Source organism: Halyomorpha halys, unplaced genomic scaffold, assembly GCF_000696795.3.
Source record: "Halyomorpha halys isolate HHAL.00 unplaced genomic scaffold, Hhal_1.1 Scaffold41.1, whole genome shotgun sequence".
Lineage (NCBI taxonomy): Eukaryota > Metazoa > Arthropoda > Insecta > Hemiptera > Pentatomidae > Halyomorpha > Halyomorpha halys.
This window is the reverse complement of record NW_027115338.1, coordinates 558,710-581,353: the sequence shown is the minus strand read 5'-3', so window position 1 is coordinate 581,353 and position 22,644 is coordinate 558,710. Positions and strand designations below refer to the sequence as shown.

Genomic DNA, 22,644 nt, shown 5'->3' with positions numbered 1-22,644 from the left:
CTTCGAAGCGTCTGAAAAGAAGATAGTCTCGAGACCTTATATTGTAACAACGTTTTCAGAGTGCTACCAATGGGTAGTTTCTCTACATGCTTGTACCTTACCATCATAATATTATTTGAAATTTACTTGACGTATTTTATGTACAGCTGTAAATATCAATATGTAAAAAAAAATTTTTTTTTTAGATTACAGTAATTCTTTTAAACATGAAAACTAGTATGGAAGCAAAACAACAAGCTTTTAGCATTCCCTGTCCAAAAAATATGAGTCTAGTGAAAGAATTAAATTAAAACTCTCATTTTTTTTTTTAAGTAACGGGAGTGAAACTTAGATAGTAGTAATAGACCACAGTGAAGTTTCCCCACAAAGACTGCCTATTTAGAACCGAAGCATGCGACTGATCGTCTGGCTGGTGGTTTAGAATAATCCAAGAGGCTACGCTTTCCACCTCAGCCAGCCAGCCATGTTCCCCCTTCAAACATTTTCTGTGAGGAAGTGGAGGGAACACATTGGGATGTACATTTTTTATTTTATTTCTATTTACTAACTGCAATAAATAGTGAGGCGTATTTTTTAATGAAATCCTGATTAAATCATTTAGTTAATTGAAACAATCAATTGTAGATCGAATTAGAATTTTTAAAGTGCCTCACCTAGATAGTCAGACATGGTGAGAGAGTGAATACACGATCTTTTTTTTTTTTATCTGCTACTTATAAGTCAATTTTATAGATACAATATAGCCTCCATAAAAAATTCCAATGAATGGCGTTCCTCGTTAGAGGTTGAAAATGTACCAGACGTATGGTTTACACATTTTCAGATAATGATCCATAAAAAGTTCGTTTACAGGGCTATAGTCTGAATCATTTGGACGCACAGAACTCTAGGACCCTACTAACCCATGAAACCCCTCTCGTATCCAATCTTTCCAACCTAAAATCCTTCGTAAAAGCTTTAATACTCCACATTTGTCTTCTTTTTTTCCACCATATCTTCCCTTTATGACAATACGGGTGTTAGTATCCGTGGCGTTGCGGAAATCCGGATGTGTCACTGCTAAAAGCAAAGAGGTCTTATTTAACTTTTTCAGAACTGAAGACAAAGCTTGAATTTCTTAGTTTTCGGTTTAGTCACAATCCTCTTCTGACCCTCCTCTGTCCGGAAGATTCCAGAGTCCCTTACTCCGGACAGAACCTTACCCAAGAAGAAGTGGCTTGGTCTAAAATTGTCTTCTATCCTAATAAATGTACTTTGTTATATAGGTATATCATAGCCTTATAAATCAAATATTAAGTCACAAATAATATTATTCAAGATGATCTATTTTTTCAATGTATTGCTAATTGGCCAAAAATATCTATTATTTCACTAAAAACATTAAACCTACAAGTTTTTTAATTCTACTACTGAATCGATTTCAGATAATCCTCTGAGGCGTTTGAAAAGAAGATAGTATGAGGACCTCCAACTACCAATTCTTTGGGGTTGATTCTTCATTGTCATGTCTTATTAATCCCATAGAATATTAACTTATAAAATATTTGTACTCATTTTTAAATTAATATAATCACATTTAATACGAGATGAGTGAGTATTTTGGATTACCATAGTATTTAAAAATAAAGCTAGCTAATAATAACAAACCTTCAAAATAATATTACCGAAAACGCGTTGATGGGGCACTACTGAATTTTCCCATTACAATTAGCTATAATGGCTTGTTTCGTTCCAGTGTAGATTTATAGTCAACGATTTAAGTTCTGCGGACTCTGCAACAACAAAAACCAACTCTACGAAGGACCTTGTTAGCTTGCAGCGGCGTTGTTTGGAAACAGAATAAAATCTTTAAATTGAAGAACGGAATTATTCACGGAATCTAAGGAGGACCTCTGATTTCCGTGCAACGCTAAAAATCGAATTCAAATCGATAGTTCTGGATATCGATGAACCTAGATACAAGGAGAATAAAAGCAGCCTACCTGTCTGGTTCTATAAATAGTTCACTCGCGGGCCAAGATCTAATCGAAAACACAACGTTTGTGTGTGTGCAACTATTTGGGATGGGGCACAATCGCAAGAATTATTTCCAACGTTGGCGGATCTCCTGGGCCCTCCTGTCCTTACAGATTTACTGTCTTTTCCTAATTGTTGGCAACAGTTCTCAGGAGTTGGTCCTTGTTCAATCTTTATCAGAACTCATATCTGTCCTCTTGTCCCCCCTATCTTTGGACTCAGAAGTGCCTCACTATTTTTGTTACACACTGCTCTCTTGTTTACCACTCATCCTATTTATAATGTAAAAGATGTTTCATTGAAAAAAGGGGTGTGCCCACCCCAAAGGGTTCCGAAGGTGGGCCAAGGAATTGAGAAAAAAGACTTTCCTGCCTTTTCCTACACTCGAGTGAGAAAACAAGTTTTATTTCGAATAAATGGTAAATGCTTATAACTGTTGGACTTTTAGACTATTTCGGGTCATACACCGTGTGATTTATTGATGATAAAAAAAATTATTTGACTAATTTTTAAATGTAATTTTGTTCTATGTTTAATATCTTTATTAAGATATGACACAATAAATATTTGACTTGTAATAAACAAATTAATTAAGATTTGCAGCTTTTACCGAAGAGTTTTTAATTATTTTTTTCAACTTCAACTTTTTTTAAAAGATCACTTGGGTTCCGAAGGCTTTATTTGTGAAAAGGATATTATAACTGGTTCTATCGATAGAAATATGACGTCAATGGAAGTGTTAGAGTCAATAGGAAAAAGAACTGAAAAGGCTCTATAAAGCAAACTGAAAAGATAGATAAATTTATATTGGAAAAGTAACTCAGATCAGAGAGATCTGAAATAATATTGGTCAACTCGGGAGCCCTAGAAAAAATTTCAAAATTAGAAATACTCTAAATAAAATCGTGCTTCAGCCCAAGTATTTAGAAACTCTTAAAATTCATACAAATTAATGAGTGTGGTTTACTCCTTAAAAAATTATTTCAATTGAGTTACGTCAACATATATGATGTTAAGTAATAATTTAGACTTTTAATTAAGTAACAATCACTTAGATATTGTGTAATCAACAGTAAAATTAATAAATAAATACTCTTACGCTATTCTTGATTTTGGAAAATTTAATGGTTAGTGTGGATTGGCGAATGGTGTAGTTTAGTAGTGGGTAGTATTTTTTAGTTCAATCCAACATAAAAATGAGAATATACCGTTAGGTTAGGATAAATCAAGCGGCGGGGGGCAAAGTACTGAACACACTGGCTAATTTTGAAGTTTATTTATTTGTTAGTTATAAAGACGAAACGGTATGTAACTATTGAAAAAGTCACGCACAATAAATCACATAACTTTCATTTGCCACTTTACATTGAATTAAAAGTAATCATCGCGCGTTCGAGAACAGATATTTTTAGATTATTCATTGTGGCATTACTCTCAGATGAGAAATTGAGTCCAATCTCAACAGTTTCCAACAATTTAAAGTACATTTAGATTTAATAATCCTATAAATTGAAAGGCTTATATAGGTTGATTGTAATTAAAAAGTAATTATTTAACAACAATGGTGACAAGCAAGCGTTATCCAGCGGCGAAGTTATGACTCGTGTTAAAACAGACCTTTATTTATGCGTTCCTTCGTCGTTTTTCATTACCTTCTACGATTTTCTATGTTAAATATTCTTTTTTTCTGAAATCTCTGGCTTTCAAACAGTATGTAATACCTCTGTAGTACTACCATTATTTCCAGAAATAGAGTCGTTTTGCTAATTTGGCATTTATGTCCTGTCAAACTCTTTCAATGAGAATAAGACCTAGCTGATATAAAATTTTAATATTTAATAGTTTATTTATATACCGAGTTTTATCATTTATCGTTAGAGACACTATTGGGAAAATCTAAAAAAGGTGGAAAATCGACCCTATAAAGTGGCAGTTGCTTTTGTCAAAAACGTTGTTGTCACACCCCCCAACGTATAGCCACTTTAAATGTGTAATTTTGATTTCTTGTGACTTTTCGTTTTGAGCTAAGCTGACCTCATACACTCAGAACAATTTGCGAAACGGTTTTTTCGGACCTCAAAATGTGTGTTTCCGTCAAAACTGGAATTCGAAATTTGCGAATTTATGATCGCAATACTTTTCCTTACTATATATTTTATATATATTTTTAGGCAAGTGAAAGTAAAAATAATGAATGGAATATCCGGTGTGCGTTCAATGCGTGGTCCGGGTGCGGTCAAAAAATTCTAATAGTAAATGGGTATACTATTTTTATGAATAAAAATACATCACCCATTATAAAAAATACATTACCATATATGAATAAAAATACATTACCATGCTAAAAATAGTATACCCATTTACTATTGAGTTTTTTTGACCGCACCCGGACCATATTCCATTCATGTTACACACGGTCAATCAGCAATCTTCCAGAAAGTAAAAATAATTATTACAAAAACTTGTTTTATAACTAATCAGTAAATATCATACTTAATATTAAATTAAGTTAAAATTTAATCTGATAATGAAATAAAATATCATAAATAGGTGTAGTACATCTAAGATGAATAATGAAAATTGAAAAAACAAAGGCTAGAGAGGGGGTGCGCGAGATCCCATCCTTACAGGAAACTCATTTTAGGCATTTAGGGGTATTCATAATGTGTTCAATGTAAAATGTTTTACCATATTAAATTTTATAAGTACATGATTGTCAGCAGGCCTATTTAAAGTCATGTTAAATGTTAAATTCGTAACAGCTTTTAGAGGATTTTCTGAGCAATTTGTTTTATAACCTTTCCATCCAAAACTTTTACGTTTTGATAAAGCAATTTATTACACCATGCCTAAAGTGAGTGAAAAGTGTGAAAGTTGGACTACTGAATGTCTTGTTGATCTTCTAACTTGTGAGGAGAATTAAGATGAGCTAATTGACAACTGGCATCACATTGTTATTATTGTCATCCATTGCTTTATTAGTTATAAAGACATCCAAAACAATACTAACACAAACTACGAGCAAGTAACCTAACACAACAAACAAAATGTTGACGAGCTCAGCTGGTCTGTTGCATGACGTCATTCTCCATTTAGTAAACCAATTAACAGACTCTCGTTTCAACATGGTAAAAGAAGGAAATATTTCTAACATAATATCTAACATTTTCCATTTAACACGCTTTAACATGTTAATCTAAAGATCATGAATACCCCTACTATATAATATTTAGACAGCCAGAGAATTCTGAAGCAAACTTGATAATTTCTTGGAATAGCAAAGGTTTGTATAGTTAAATTCAAGATTTTTATTAAATCATAATTATAAAGTTGGGATGAAAACTATGAAACATTGTTTAGTGCAATAAATGTCATTTTATCTAGCAACTGATTAGGATGAAATATTTCCTCAATATATATTAAATATTAAATTTTGTATATTTAAGATTATTGAGTAATTATCCTATGATGATGTCAAAATAAAAGAAAAGTATCTATAAACATTAGAGGAAAATCTTAGGCATTGGAGAGATTGTACACGATTTATCTACACTTGCAACAGACTTTACGCAGAAAAGCAAATAGCCAGGGTTGGATGCATTTTGAATCAGATCAGTAGGAAGTTACAGTACTCCAGTGGGTACGTATGAGGCCAAAGAGACCAACAATCCGGGTTTTTATTTCTTATAAAAAACTGGACATAGATACACAAATTCAATATTTTTATTGATTACAATTCCACATTTCCACAAGTATGTTCCGCAAAAGAACATTTTATCATATATAACACGTATAATTACAAAAAAATAAACCAACTATTTAACAATTTCAGTAATATAGTTCCAATACCGTCATATATCAATATAATACTATAAAATAAATATATATAGATTAATTTCAAATATCATTTCAAACAACAATTTTCGTTCAAAGGAGTAAGAGTAAAAGAGTATAAGCGGTATAAAGAGTAAAAGTGGTATAAGCAAGAAAAGATCCGAAATATATTAGATTAAATATTTTACATGCCTTATAACGTTTTAAATGTTGACTAAATAATAATTTCTCTGCCTTCTCTAGATAGTTCCTGTAATCTTATTTTAAAAACAATTTTTTTTTTTTGCTGACAATCCATTTCAACATGCTCTACGACTTGTTAAGCAAATAACCTAATTCGACTATTTCTTAGTTAAGAAGCATGTAAGCCCTCTCAAGAAAAAAATCCAAGAAAATGCTAGCTTCAGACTACTTTAAAGTCACTTTGAGTCCCATGAAATACATCCTTTAAACGTAACAAAATATTAATATTCCGTTAGATATGAGTACTAATATGATGTTATCGACCCAGCCTTACAATATAAATCTTGTTCAGACAGGCATAACAGTGAATAAGGCGAATGATTATAATAGCAATCAGTAGAGCATCTAGATCTTACGTGGTTCTGGGCGATACGACAATAGAAGGTTTGGGAGCTATATAAGATGAAGCAATTCAGAGTCGCTCTTCAACAATAAAGCTGGGTGTAATGTAAGAACGATTTTTAAGGCACGGATTTCGGGCGTTACCCCTCATATCTTTTTTTTTCCGGTCATGACTCCCATTGATGGTTGGGAGACAAGTTTTTCATTTTGTGGGACCACCACTCAATGAAAAAATTCAACGCCCCAGGCCTGATTCGAACCGGCGCCTCCAGCAGATCTCAGATCGGTTAAGACTGGGCCTAACCATCTGACCTACGGATGGCCCCTCTTACATCTTTTAAGTCTCCATTAATTCATGATGGAGGTGATGAACATTGATTGACTACATGGAATGGAAATACTGTATTAGGACCAAACCAGAAATTATAAATTGCCAATGAACTGAACAATTTTAAGATAGACATAGGTGATCCGAAATATAGGATATAAGTGTACACGAATACAATTTGTCAAACAAAAAAGAATAACCTTTGCATATAGTGAATCACGGGTTAAATATCATTTCCTTAGAGAAAAACACGTTAATAGCCTCAGAAAGAGATGCAGTTAATCAAATTGACGTTCAATGTATGTGAATTTTCAATAGTGAGTCTGATGACTTCTAGGTAAGAGCAGGACACAAGCAAAAGATAAATAAAGTATGAAAACCTAAATGTGGTAATGGTACAAACCAGTAGATATTAAAACATGAAAAACTAGATAAAAACAAATCAGTGAATCAGCAAATCAATGAAGTTAAAATGGAAGGTGTTAAGAGGACTGTTATCAGCCCAAGTGAACTAGTTTTAAGGATAAAGAAAGAAAATTGATAGAAGAAGAATTCAAAAGAATTAAAACATACATAGGAATTTCTGAAACCTGCTGAATGTATACAATGAAAATAGAATAATGATGGAATTTAAAGTTAATCCACTACTAATTGTTGTCCAGGAAATTAAAATTATACTTCGGTTAGGCGATAGTCCTTTGGCCCAAGGACCAAAGGCCATTTGGATGGCAAGTTGAGAAAAGATCCCAGAGTGGTAAGCGTTAAGAACTGGAAAGAGGCTACAAACGATAGAGGAAAATATACTAATCATTTTCTTTGTAGAAATACTCATTTAGACCTCAGTGCCTTGAAGTAAATTGTTTGAGCAACACATATAGAAGGCTTATAGGAATCGTAATAGGAAAAGAGAATAAAAAGGCATTTCAACTGAAACCAAACAGAGGTAAACAAAATTACATAGACAGCACATACCTTGTCTCAGAAATCAGCTAAAAGAGTTACGGAAGGATACATGTAGTGTAAGTTTAATTTATTTAAGACTAACTACTTGCAAACAAACTAAAGAAAAGTGATGGAATTCACTATCTTGTTAGGTTGAATAACAGCTGAACTGTCAAGAAGACAATTGGTCGTCGGATTTGGAATGCTTATAGGTCATTATTGCCTTTAGTAGTATTATTATGTATGCAAAGTTAGAGTCTATGTCTGAAGTAAAAAGGTTTTTGAAACCAAAACAGGCTTGATATGTTCCTTATATTATGTTGTTCTTACATATAAACTCTGCAGTTTTATATATCGGTAAAAATCAATAATTACATCATTTAACTCAAAAATATCATAAAAATTATTTATGTTGATTTTTAGTGAAACTTTTACTTCCTTTTATATGTTTTATTGTTTTTGTATCACATATCTTCGACATTCAATAAAAAGAGTGGATTCAACTATTGGGGGTATTTTTTGAATCATCGCTTAATTACTGGAATATTCCTTGGTACTAATTATTTTAACTAAATGAAATTCAGTTAAAATACCTGGTTTTCAAAAATGTTAAAGATGAAGAAATATTGTAGGTTTTTCATCTCAAGAAGAATTTTCAGAATAGGTAAAGTACAAAACACAATCTTAGGAAAATTGTTGGATTCTTCATTTTTAAGGAAGGACAATGAAATCAAGATATAATTTTGAATGCTCCGAAGACAATCGATCATATGCAATTTAATATAAATATTTTTAATATTATTTCCAACAACAGCTTAACATTTTCCTCTAAGATATAAGATATTGTACTGAGTTTCAAATTAATTTTAACATAATTTCAAGGTAAATTGTAATAGCTTATTTGTTTTAAAGAAATTTAAAGATATATCTACTAAGTTGTACAAATGATGGGTTAAGTCTTTGAAACGTTTAAAATTGTATAATTACTAAACCGGTGTTCTGTAAAAAGGGTGAATCCAATAATTTTCATTGACTAATTGATTGGGTTGAGTATCCGAGAAATGAGAAATTGTTTAGTGAGATGTAGTTTTATTATAAAATTTACCAAAACAAGTAAAAGTTTCACTAAAGATTAATGAAAATTCCTGAAAATTTCCAAGAAGTTATTTATCAATGATCAGAAGTTTCTTTAATATTAATGGAAAGTAATTTCCACAACCAATGTATTTAGCCGGGCTTTATATAGGTTAAGTAGGCAAAATATATGTCTATCTTGCTTTATCTGACTAAGTTTGATTTAGACTTAAACATCTTTGGCAAACTGTTTTCTTATAATTAGCTATTACTATATTTAAATGAAAATTATCTGAATTCTGTATGGTAGCAAAATGAAATGAAATGAATATTAAATTTTCTACGGCTGAAGAGACTTTTAAACATAATAGAGGATTTTTATATCAAATTCTCAGCTACAGAAAAAAAACTTGGACGTTGGAGTTTTACTCCTTGAAGCCGAAACCAAATGTAATATTTTTTTTATGAATTGGAAATATTCGATTCCTTGAGTTAAGAACTATTTTAACCTAAATAAAAAAATCTACTAATTTATTTATTCCAAAGGTTAAAATTTAAGTATTGTCACAGTATTTAAGAAGGATAGATTTATTACTCACTCTTCGAACTCGTAGGGTGGTTTCGTGTGTTGACATTTCTGTCCACCCGTGGCTGTGGTGTTAGTCACTCTGAATCGAATCAGCCGCCTCTAGGAGCAGTTTGACCAACCGAACCGGACAGAATTGCCCGCGAGACTGTTTCCTCCCTCCGGCGGGAATAGGAAATCTGTTCCAAACGACTGCCGATTGTAAATATAGTTCAGTGGTTTTGAATCTGTTGGAATCCCTCTTAGTGAATAATTATAAACGAAATTTGTTCACTCACGGTTTTCAATTTTTCATTAAAAATTTAATAAATATTTATATGGAAAAAAAATTGATTTACTTTTTTCGTATTTTCTTATTTTTATGTCATGGGACGATAGATATATAAAGAGAGAAATCCTTGGCCAGCTCAACAACCTTTCCCACTCGTCCGCTAGCTCCTTTGACAACAATCCTGCTCTACTTTAAGTCCATGAAGCCACAAATTCCATTATTAATTATTCATATTAATGGTATGATCATATGATTAATGGTGTGAATTCAGAATACATATTAATTATTAAAGCACCAATTTTATAATTAAATTCCTAATTTATTATTAAAATGTCTAAAAGCTAACCAGTAACCATTAGAATTAAAATTGTGGGCAGTTTTCTCTTGGTTTCACTCTTTCTTCGTTATAGTATAATATGAGACATTGAACAATACACAGTTTTCAAGTCAAAAGAAAAAAATAATATTTATTTTGTTTTTTTATTGCGTAATGTTTCCGAAATAAATTCGTAATCAGTACCTAAATATTAAATTTTCCATGATTTTTCCAAAACTTTTCACCGAGATCCCTTTCTGGTTCTAATTTGATTAAATCTCATTGGACAAAGAGCAGTTACTCCTAAGTGATGCCTCGGAAAGAAAAAAATATAGAGTGAAAAATGTAAAGAATTTACTCTTGCTTAATTTAGTGGAAGTTGATGTTACTAAAAAACGAAAGATTTTCTGGTTATGAATGTAAAAGGTTAATTTTTTGAGTTTTATAGAATTTTTTTTTTAATTTTCAGGAAGGTTAAAGGTCACATACTTGAAATTCGTGATCAGAATCCCCCCCCCCAAAAAAAAAAACATAAATGTGCTAGCTTTCAGAACTCAGAAATCATTCGAAAGAAGAATACAAATTAACAAACCTTTATAAGGTTATAACTAGTATACTAGTTTTTATTACATATTAATTTGAAAAATTAAAATATTCTATCTAATGATTATGTTGAAATATATTTATGTTATTAATATAAAGATTGTGCTATTCCAGCTTGAAGAAGCAGTTTTGGAAAAAAATAATAAAATAACGCCATAGAAATATCTTAAGCACTGATGAAATTTGTAATCTTTTGAAAACTAGGAGATACATATTTTATTGAGAATAATATTTTTTTTATGAATTAAGTGTGTTTGAAATATATAAATTTTACTTTGTCCAAAGTAAGGAAACAAATAATAGATAAATGATTATTTACGATTTTTTTTAAGTACTGAAACTTCAATGAAAATTCTTAGCATTATTTTGTTTCATGAACCTTAATATTAAATCATAAATATTTCATATTTAAAAAAAATGCATGGAACAAAATATTGATATTAAGATTTTATTTAAAACTCTTGAAAGATTTTTATGATAGATAGAACAATATATGATTTCAGTTTAACGAAAACAAATATGTGATACAAGTTTTTTAAATAATATTCATTGATTTTGAAAATAGATGTAATTCAAGTTTTTAGTTAGATTTTTTTAAAAGAAAATATAAATATGTCAATATTATTCAGTTTTAATGCTAAAATCGTCTTTAATATTTTTTAAAAGAAAAACATGCAAGTCAATAGAAATTATGACACATTTTATGTTTATGATATTATTTTTGTATTTTTATTAAAAGAAAGAAAGATTAGTGAAGTAAATTACTTCAACGCACTTTCTTCTAATTTTATCATATTTATAACTACTTCAGTCAAATATATTTCACTATTCATTATTCTAGGTTTACATTGACAATTCTATCACTCATTACTGTACTTCTTATTAATTAGTATTTTACTCATTTATATTATATTCCTTTAGTTTACTGCGTTACGCTTTATGTTTTTTATATATATATTTTTTTTACACTCATTCTGTTTATATTCTAATAGTCTTATTGTATTTAACAATATTTGTATCTTGTTCTCATTTAGCCGTGATGAAGCCCCGCAAAGCGGGGCGAAACGTTGGCTACCATTAGTTTTGATTAGTTTTCCGCTATTTTAATAACTTCTTTGACCGCTATACGGACAATCTATATACAATCTATTGCATACAGTTAACTAACTATTAATCTTTTAATATTATTTTTAAATATAAGAAGATGGTCAGGGTTGCGGTCAAAAAAAGATCGCAATCCTGACCATCTTCTTATATTTAAATCTTTATGGTCAACTATATATACATATAGATATTATTTTTAATTTAAAGAAAAGAAGTGTATTTTTTTTTTTTGTTTCGGCCGTAAAAAACGGTCTCGTAATTCTCTTTCCCTCGTCTTTCCATATATTCATAGCGCTATTATGAATTTTTGATGACTCTGTAATATTAGATTATAAAAAATCAATTTAAAAAATAAAATGTCAGAAAGTGTAATTATGTTGTTTTTTTTATTTTAGGTTATTATCTAGACTTATTGATAGTTTTAGTAATAAAAATATACATGATTTCAGAAGTATATTTTTCAAAATAGTTGACTAAAAATGTATACCACGTACTTCTGTCATACTCAGACTGTCATACTCAGACTGTATTGCCTTGACTGTATATGTATGTTGTTTATAGATTGTAATATAATATTTTTATTATAAACCTTAGTCCATAATTGGGGGTTAGCTGACGGCAGTCCTATGAGGATATGAATCAATGTGTCTCTAAACAAACTGAAAACATTATTGACTAATAATAACTAGCATTGATCGTACCTTCTTCGTCCACGAACCGGCATGTTTCTTCAAACTAACTCCAACAAAGCATCAGTCATAATACAGCGGTTGACAATAAATACACTTATTATAAACAAAGATATTTATCTTCATAAAGCTTAAGCTGCTTATATAGGTTTACTAACATACCATACTACATCTAGTTCATTTTAGACCAAAAAACATATTTACTTTGTTGAGTGTAGAAGTAAAAAGGTTAATTTTTTGAAGCATTGAAACATCTATACTTTTTCCTGTATTTTGTATAAAATATTTCTGAGTAAATAGGTATTTCTCCCACTTATGCAACTATCTGCAAAATTGGCCATTTAATAGCAGATACCAACTTAATATAATGTGTTAAATACTATTTTCAGTAATTTGGTCCATAAATAATAGAAATCAAATTAGCCGTTCTCGAAAAAACATGCTTTGATCAAGAAATTTCATATGAATTTTGTCATGCATAAGGCGTTCGTAAGGCCCTCCTTTTTAGCTTCACTTTTCCTGGCAACTTACCTCCCCATTATAATCCTTTCTTCATGTTTGGGGCACTTAAAATATAACTAAACATCTACATCTACTTCCATAAACTACTATGGACATAAAAATTGCACATCCATGGCACAGTAAAATTGAATGACTAATCTTTCAGTCAAAAACCAACATCCCAAAAGTTAGAAAAAAAAAGATACAAATTACAAATGATTCAACGTAATTAAATGAACTCTTTAATTTGGCTTCAGAAAATGTTTATAATTCTCATGTGTGACAAAAATGGGCTAAAATGAAGCCAAATAGAGAAATAACTGAATCAACTTTATCCAGTATGTGCAAAAAGAGCTTTGACAACTAGACCAGTGGTTCATAACCAGTGGGCTGCAAGAGCCTTCAAGGTGGCCCTCAAAAGAGTCTGATATCATATATTTGTTGACGACTTATTGTTAAAACTGTTACATTTTTTATCCTTCATGATGTTTGAGTATCAGTTGAAAGGCGTTGACAGCAACCTCTGGCTACCTAATTTTGAATCTTTTTCCTGGGGTAGAATTGCCCTTTCCTTCAAGCTGGAAATGGGATTGTTCACACATGGTTCAATTTCTGAATTATAGGTTGCAGACTACTGTGGGCGAGAACCACTAAACTATACTGCCTAGCTTAACTTTAAGACAACCTGCAAATATTTTGTTGGGAAATTATACAAACATCATGGATCTTCATTTATTTAATTTTTCTCTCAAACTTTTTACTGTTTTAAAATGCACTTCCAGAACGTAGGTTCATGAAAAATAAGTAATACTAATATTTTTGTAAATCATTGAAAGGTGAAATGATTAGAATTTTAACATCAATGAAATGAAACTTTATTAATCGACTAGACATTAAACAACCTTTTATATATTTTCATATTTGTAAATACACCAATGTTAAACATACTTATATCTATTGAGGTACATATGTTACAAACAATAAATAAATTTAAAAAAAAATACTAACACAAGACGTATACGTATACTTAATATAATAATACTCCAAATAATGGTAAATTAATGATGTCGGAACCAACTCAAAGTGATATATTGCACTAAATGAAAGGAATGGTATTTCTAATACTTTTTTGCATAATGTTTTAAGACTGCTATGTAAAAATAGTATATATTAACAAATTACAATAAAATTATTAAATAGAATAGTCCTATAGAATCTAAACTAAGTAAAAGTTAAACCATAGAATAAGAGGGATGGATGAACAATCTATCCGAAGTTCATTAATGGAAATTAGTTCTATTAAAGTTCCTATGCACACAGTTATGCATTAGTTGAAAGGAGTAATGTTTACCAGAGTGAAAACAACAAATATAAATTGTTACATTATAAAACTATTTAAAATATCAATTATATCATTTGAGGCATAAGGTTGTAAAACATGGTAACTGTAGAAGTGGAAACTTGTACAATGTTAAAGTAAATCTTAATTAAAATATTTTATCTCCAACCAGAAGTCACTTACCACAACAAAATACCAACATTATTCTTTTAAAAATAAAAATTTTCTGAACTATGAAATCATCTCTAAAGAATCCAGAATCCAGATGCCATATTTTGTGACTGAAAGCCATATTTATAGAACCTCAAAATCAACACATGATAGTAGAAAGAAAAAATTTTTTTTCCTGATTGTTTGCTAAGTAATTGAAAAATAAATATATAAGTATGCAGTGATTCAGAGATTAATAAAATATTAAATATACATGTTTATAAGGAATAACAATATGGGGATTCATTTCCAACTGATACTGAACACAAATATTTCGAAATTCGAATTTGTTTCAAGATTATTTTAGGTTTTTTTTTTTTTGCCACTGTATAAATTATTTCAAGCCAGAATATATAATGGACATATAAATTTAATGCCATATAAATTATTTTCTATTTGTGAAGTACCAAATGAGCTAACATTTGGCACAATTTTCTTAAAATTACCAGTTTGAGTATCCTTTGGGAATTAAAACAAAATAAAAATGAATATTTTTTTTTTGCCTGAGATACAATGCTCATCTATCCCACTTGTCAAGGGTTTACGATAAATAAATAATTACAAATATGCAAAAACATAAATAATGAGTACAAACTAAAAAGTGAATGAATATTTAAAACGAAAATAATAAAACACAATATAACTAATAACAATTGATCACAGTTATAACTACAATATTTATCAATTAATCATCACAAATGTAAAAAAAAAATCATTGTTAGCTTCAGGTAGTTTACTCTCATGTTTAATTGAATTGGCATTATGCAACAAATGTTACAAAAATATTCTATATTCACTTGATCTCTGAAAAAAGAGACAAATCTTTATCAGGATTTATTTTATCATTTTTTAGTCCATCAATCAATCGTCTATTTATACATTTTGTCAAACCATTACTCGATGGAAATGAGGCGATAATGATTACAATCAGAAGGGGATGATAAATAAATTCTATTGTGTTAAAACATTTGAAAAATAAATATTCTGAAGCATCATTTATCTGAAACATTGTTACGAAATCAATTTAAAAAATTTCAATACCTAAATAAGTAATTAAAGTAAAAGGAATGAGTTAGATATATTGACCATTTATTTATTAACCAAAAGTAAGGAACCTTTTTCTCTAAATTTAAATACTCACGTCAATGTTTGTTTCATTCATAATGTACTTTATGGGGAATAATAATAGTAATTTTTTTATCCTTTAAATTTTAATGAAATTACAACTAATCAATAGTAATAAGGTTTTTTAAAAAAGTATCAACTCCAAAAAGATTAGTTTTTCTTCCCTAAATACGGACCTGACTTGAGAAATTGATTTTTTTCATAAACTTTGTCTTCATCAAACTCCATTATTTTCACATCTGTCATAAATAGTGATTATAACTTTATACTCTGCAAGTGTTGCAATTGTTTACAGTTGGATTGTTTTTTTTTAAATGTAAATGGGATGAGATTTATGATATATTATGAAAAGATAGATAAAATACAAGGCCATTGCTAATCGGGAGGACGAAATTGTCGATTTACTTAAAAGTGTATTTGATAAAGACATTTGTGACATCTATTTGGCCCATGTTAATTATTCACATGATATATTGGTTGGTCACTGAATAGCAATATAATGTGATTTTTTGAAACTTAGTAACAAATATCAACCACATTGTAAAAAGTTCATTATTTTTTACAACATAATTAAATGTCAAAACAATCAAAAAGCAGACATTTGATTTGTCAGATTTAACTTTTCATTTATACTTTTTTGTTTTACGTTTTTAAGAAAACAATGTCATTTCTGACTGTATTTGTCCTTTAAAATGATGGTTCAATCACTTTTTTTCGATAAAGTTTTATAAGAGGTATGACATACTGAAGTAATATGTAAGGGTTGTTAGGATATAATAAATTATTGCTGTATAAAAAATAACAAATTGTTATAACTGTAATCATTTTTTCATTAAATGGAGGACCTTTATACAAGATAGTGTAAAATCTGTTTTAGTTTTTTATGAAAAACAATTTCTATAAACCATTTATTTTACATAATGCGATAATACTTTTTTTTAGTAAAGTATAAACATTTATAAATGTATTTCTAATATTTTAGTTTTGATTGATCTTGCACTAATGCATGTTATATAATAATTATCACCACTGAAAATACTCTTTGACTTCTCATAGCTAATGTTTTTTGGCTTCGCAACATGTTTACATTCAAATTACTTCAGACAATTAAATTTAAAAATAATGCAACTTTTCCTCAGTTACTTATATATTAATTTAAAATGTTCATAAAGAAATCAATGAATATAATACAAAAATACTTTTTTACCACTGGTTTAATAAGATTACACATACTCAGCCAAAAGTAAATAAAATGGGGCTTTTAAGTGCCTTTCTAGTTTCTATGTGAGTTTAAGTGGGTTTATTTAGATTATCCAGATTGATGTATTCCATTAACGATTTGCAGGTTAACGATTTTTATTTAATTTCTTAGGCTATAATGGTTACTTGAAGTGTTCATCTTGTCAATCATCTAAAAACTGGGCAGTCTTGTCACTAATTCAAGGCAATTATATGAGGTCATCAAAACTTGTTCAGTGCTGTTGACATAAAAAAAAATATATACATACAAATAAAACCTAAGCCCCATTTTTTAATTTATGACTGAGTGTATGAATTTAAATATATACATATAGATAAAATACAGTATTTTTGTTAATAGATCTTAAAAGAATTAACTTATTAAAAACTACTTTTCATAATATAAAAATCTAACAACACAATGAGATACAATATCAACAGCCGAATAAAGATATGAAATTCATCGTTCACTAGTTTACAACCAACATTTTAGCATATATGTTGAGCATGATTTACGTAGAATCATTCCATTTTGAATAAATGAATTTCACTGACTTTGTTAAATGCCTCCATTTTCTATCATTTAATTTTACATTTTTTTTTAAGCTCAATTGGTGACAGATAGCACAAATTATATTCTTATGACATTATTACAAACACAACAATAAAATCTTGCATTAATGGAGCTACTGAGTAATAACTTTAAGGGTTAGTATTATTTTTTAATAATATATTAAAAAATAATTAATACTGTTAGTAGTATATAAATTAAAAATAATTGTATGGATTTTTTCAGTCTTCAAACTAATTTTAAAGGGTTATAATATTTTAAAATCTGAATATGAATAAGTAGTAATAATATTATTAAATGAGCAATCATTAAATCTGAATCATACCATTACCATAAATACAATATGGATGTTATTCCCAATTAAGTAATCTGATTTATAGGATTATCTTCCAGTATTTAAAAACAAAAATATGGACTGCTTTTATGATTTAACAAATCAAAAGGAAAATTTATTTAATATTTTTTTTTTTATAACAATGGAAAATAATATTTTAAAGAATCTTTTTTTTTTTTTTTTGGGTGTCAAAATATTTTTTAAAAAATCAAAAAGAATATCACTATGATAAATAATTTACAAATTTTGTTACGTTAAAAGAAAATTAATGCTTTAAATAGTCTTAGTTATTAAAATAGACAATTTGCAAGAGAGATATTTGAAATAAGAATTATTTTTTGAAAAAAATTTCCAAATATTTTATAAAGAAATTTAACAACACTAGATATATAAAAATGCCTTTTCATAGCTTTTATGTAAACTACCTTTATACATAACTTTCATCACTTCTAACAATTGAATTGTTTAAAAGTTTAATTGTTGTTGACAGTCCATTATCAACCCTACTAGCTTCATCTAAAGAAATCACTCTTACTACACTTCTTCTGAGAAGATTATCAGAAGAAGATGTCTTTGCTGAAGAAGTAAGAGTTGTCGTTGTGGTAACAGTGCCCTTTCTGGCAAAGTTACCATGGTTGCTGATTCCTAAAAGCTTTCTGAAGCCATCTCTGAACTTTGATGACATTAAGTTATACAATATAGGGTTGATTGCTGAATTTATGTAAAACATCATTCGACAGATGTAGAGAATATTGTAAAATGTTTCTATTCCCATTGAAAGGAGAATCTCTGGAGGAGCATAGATGACGTACAGAGTGAATGCTTTAAATGGCAGCAGGCATATAAAGAAGGAGATGACCACAGTTCCCAACATCATGACAACCTAAAAAAGAATACAATTATTAATGATAATATTCTATTTGTTGAGTAAAATGAATTAAATTTTAAGCCAATACCAGAAAAACATTAGAAATACCTTCACAAAGACAGTTAATAAATAATTTTTATTTTTATTTAATGACAATTTTTTAAAAATAAAATAAAACTTCTTTAGCGGACGATGGGGTAAGAAAGTGCCTTGATTGTAGCTTTCCCAGAAGAGTAATGCAGCTGTTCTAAATTATAGTATTACACATGGTCCCAACCTTTGATACTTGAAAAAGGTTGCACCTATTGGCATTGTCTTCAAGTTTTAAATTTAAATGTTAGAATTTTTTTATAATTACACAGAAAATTCTAATGAAATGAGGTTAAATGCAACCAAATTGCTTTATTAAAAGATAAATTCCAACCTAAAAATTGTAATGTTAATTTTAAATAATTGTGAATTTTAATCCTCAAATATAAAGCATTTAGGTCACATTTGGACCCTTTTTGTATGAAATTGAAAAAACTTTAACATTTTAAATTTTAAAAAGTAATGGTACACCGTAGAGACCTTTCTCCTACTATCAAGGGGTAGTTTAGGTACCCTGATATATGAGTATTGTGTAATAATTGCTGATTGTTGTGATAAAGTATAATAGTGTAAATTGATTATGATTAAAAGTCTTCATGTTAATGTGAAGAATTGACCAAAAGTAAAAAAAAAATTAACTGAGATTATTGACCAGGGCAGAATAGCCTGCAAAAAGTTTTAAAAATTTATGTGGTTGTAATATTTATATTCAAGATTGTCCTTGAGGAGGGCCAAATTGGCCAGAATATTGGACTTATGTAGAAATAAAGATTGTTTTGAGACTTAAATTGGATAAAATTTAATTTATTTAAACAATGAAAAATTAATATTACCCTTAGTGATTTTGATTTTACATCACACTTAAAATATATAATTTTCATAGCCAATTTTGAATATACCCACATAGAACCAAAGTTCATTATTTATAAAGTAAAACAATAAATATTTACTAATAATAAGTATATAATAGGAGAAAAAAAAGCAATGTGATAAATGCTACAGAAACATGATGCATATATTACATATTTCTGATTATAAAATGTATTATCATTCCAAAAACTGACAAACCATTTACACACAATGAACTGTAACTATAAAAGAAAAGGAGATAAGATTGAAGAGAAAATAAATTTATAACTGATGTATGAGTTTTTTTTTGCCAAGACTCCTATTGGAGTCCTATACTGCTTAACCATAGTTGGGGGTCAAGGTTTTCATTTTGTGGGACCACCACTCAATGAAAAAAGTCAACACTGCCAATATATCTTAATATGGTAAGACTGCATCTTATCACTTAGCTACGGGCAGCATAACTCTTCAACTATGTTAAATGATCTTTACTTTCTGACTGTAAATTATATTTCTTGCTTACCTGTCTTCGATATCTGAGGGCTGCAGACTGGTTATTTGGTGCAACTAGCCCATGGTTAGAAAGGAGATTCCTTGCAATAACTGTGTATAATCCAACTAATATAGCAAGAGGAAGACAGAAGAAGACAGTTGTGCTCATAGTAAAATAAAACGATGTCCAGAATTCATTTGCTTCCATCAAGCAAGTTGTCACATTTGTACCATCAAAATATTCTTCTTCACGGAATTCTGATACCATTAGTACAGGGCTGTGGATCACAATTTAATTTTTACTTGGACAATATTTCATTAAATAAGCAATATAGTATTTTTAAAAATTGAAAACATTCGTCAACAAAATTAGAGAAAAATCACACCACAATAGACTATTTAGTATAGAAATCAATTGATGTCTTTCACTATTAAAACCAAATATTTAAATGATAATTAACTAAAGATCTACTACAGGCATAGTACCAATTTTTTTCGTTAGTTTACTTTTTGAAAACATGGTAACTAAATCTGACTCAAATTTCCTGAAACGTAAGTAGTTCTCCTCAGTCATTAACAAAGTATCATTGATAATTTAAATACTCATGTAACTAGAAGCTTTAATTTTGAATCTACTAATAGATGTCTGTAAAGAAATAAATTAATGATTATTGGAATAGAATAAGGCTTTCATGGAATGATATTTCAAGATCCTTCATTTATTCTCTTTTTCCAATTTTTTCTTGTCCTTGGTAATCAAAAGACTAATTTGATTTATGATTTTTGTATATGGAATAGTATCAGATTAAAAAAAAAAGAAATATATATTGTTATATTATATTTTATTAAAACCCGAAGAAAATAATTAATAAATTGCATTTTGGAATGTACAAAAAGGGAATAAACAAAGCCAGTTTTTTTCCCCTGAACTACTTTCAAAACAAGTATTATATCTTTCTTATATCTTATGGATCTATTTCAGATTTAATTTATCCATGTATTAGATCAAAAAAAAAGGTTTAAGCGATTTTGGTTAAACTTTATGATATGGTGGAGTAAAATCTTGAAATGTCTGCAATTTTGCTTCAGTATTTGAAATATTCAAAAAAGTTTCATTTTGGAAATGAATGAAGTGTAGAGGAAGAATGGACTTCTTGAAGGGCTGGACAGGTTTGAATAAATATTTTTCTTAAATTCTGAGAATAGGATTGAAAGGTAACTTTTTAAATTAACTAAACTGCTGGAGAAACTTTTTGCATAAACCAGATTCTACTTAAATAATTAAATTGTATTCTTTACATGATAGAATCAATTCAATGCATCTGTAGAATAATAATTGCTTAGTAAGCAATTAAGATTTTAAATTTTCAAGAAAGCAGTTTAAAAGGTTGATTTGAATGCAGCTAAAGTAATCTTCTGATTTCAAAATTATAACAATAACTTCAAAAGTAACTGTTATTATTTTTTTTTTTTAAACGAAAACTAATTAATTATATTAATAATATTAAATTATATTTAATAATTATATATTAAATTTAATTAAAATGCAGTAAAAAAATTGCTAACAACATATTCATCCAGCAGTTTAGTATATTCATTTTTCATTAAATAACAAAAAAAAAAAACACAGACAGACTAGTTTTTATTAAACAATAAGTCACAGAATATATTTACAAAACATTCATTAAGTGCATACCATTGTCTTGGCAATAATGGAAAAAATAAAATAAAATAATAGGCTAACATAATTGCACAAACTACTTAATCTTTGGTATATTAAATACAGTGTATACAATTAAATATACCTTTTTGTATAATAAATAACAAGCTATAATGATAATCAAATTTTAAATGAAAGTATTTTTATCAATTTATTACATTTTAATTTAAGCTACAGTCGTCATAAAAAATTGACTAGTTTCTAGCAGTAGCCCATATAAATTTAAGTTTCACTTGGAGTACATTTAAAATATATGTATTAGGCAGATAATATTTTTTATTTTGGCACAATTTATTTATAAATTGATTTGCTTTATTTTAAATTCACTAGGCAAATAAAGACACTAAATTTTTGGGGAAGATATCTTTTTGTTTAGGAATATAAAAAGAGGTTTATTTTGACTATAGAAAAATATTCTATTTTTTCTTTTTTTTTTTGTGAATTGATAATTTAAGATTACCTCTGTAAAAGAATAGTTCTATATTTATAAAAAATATTTGATTTATGCTTCACGTTTGAAAATATTTTTTTCTATGAATAAAAGAAATTTTAAAGTAGAAAATAAAATATTATTAGGCCCTTTCAAAACTTATGGATTGTATTCAATAATGAAATAATAAAAAAATCAGTAAAAAAAGTTCCATTATTATGTTACACCATTCTTTAAAAAAAAATATGAATCTAATTTTGTTTCACTAATAACTTCTATTAAGATAAATCAAAACATTTTCAGTAAATTTGTAGAATTCTTTTCTTTTGCCTGATGCCTTAATTTTAAAAGATTGTAAGAAGATAGCTCAGATGGTGTTCAATAAAGGCACCAAAATAGAAAAAACTAACCAACAATACTATTTATTGTTAACAAAATACTATTTCTTGTTTTTCTACTATTTTGGTACCTTTATTGACTGCCATCAAGACTATCTTCCTACAATCTACTCCATATGGTAAACTATCT

General features: G+C 28.6%; 2 protein-coding genes across 8 annotated transcripts in view; both read right to left on the bottom strand.

Moving 5' to 3' along the window:
- The window catches only part of LOC106688251 (hexosaminidase D), a 58,978-nt gene extending 46,569 nt beyond the window's left edge, over positions 1-12,409 (bottom strand). For 4 of the 5 annotated variants that reach the window (XM_014432633.1, XM_014432655.1, XM_014432657.1 and 1 more), the window contains exon 1: positions 12,361-12,409. In XM_014432633.1, coding sequence (XP_014288119.1) covers positions 12,361-12,383 — 23 coding nt within the window. In that variant the 5' untranslated portion in view covers positions 12,384-12,409. Of the gene's footprint in view, positions 1-9,378; positions 9,525-12,360 lie in introns of those variants that run through there. The other variant, XM_014432647.2, reaches the window with a different exon arrangement.
- A 5,644-nt stretch (positions 12,410-18,053) lies between these two features.
- Positions 18,054-22,644, bottom strand: part of LOC112210022 (growth hormone secretagogue receptor type 1-like) — a 372,925-nt gene continuing 368,334 nt past the window's right edge. For all 3 annotated transcript variants that reach the window (XM_067052406.1, XM_067052409.1, XM_067052408.1), the window contains exons 5-6: positions 19,998-20,244; positions 18,054-18,550 (exon numbers count right to left, since the gene is read on the bottom strand). In XM_067052406.1, the coding sequence (XP_066908507.1) occupies positions 18,095-18,550; positions 19,998-20,244 (703 nt within the window). In that variant the 3' untranslated portion in view covers positions 18,054-18,094. The remainder of the gene's footprint in view (positions 18,551-19,997; positions 20,245-22,644) is intronic.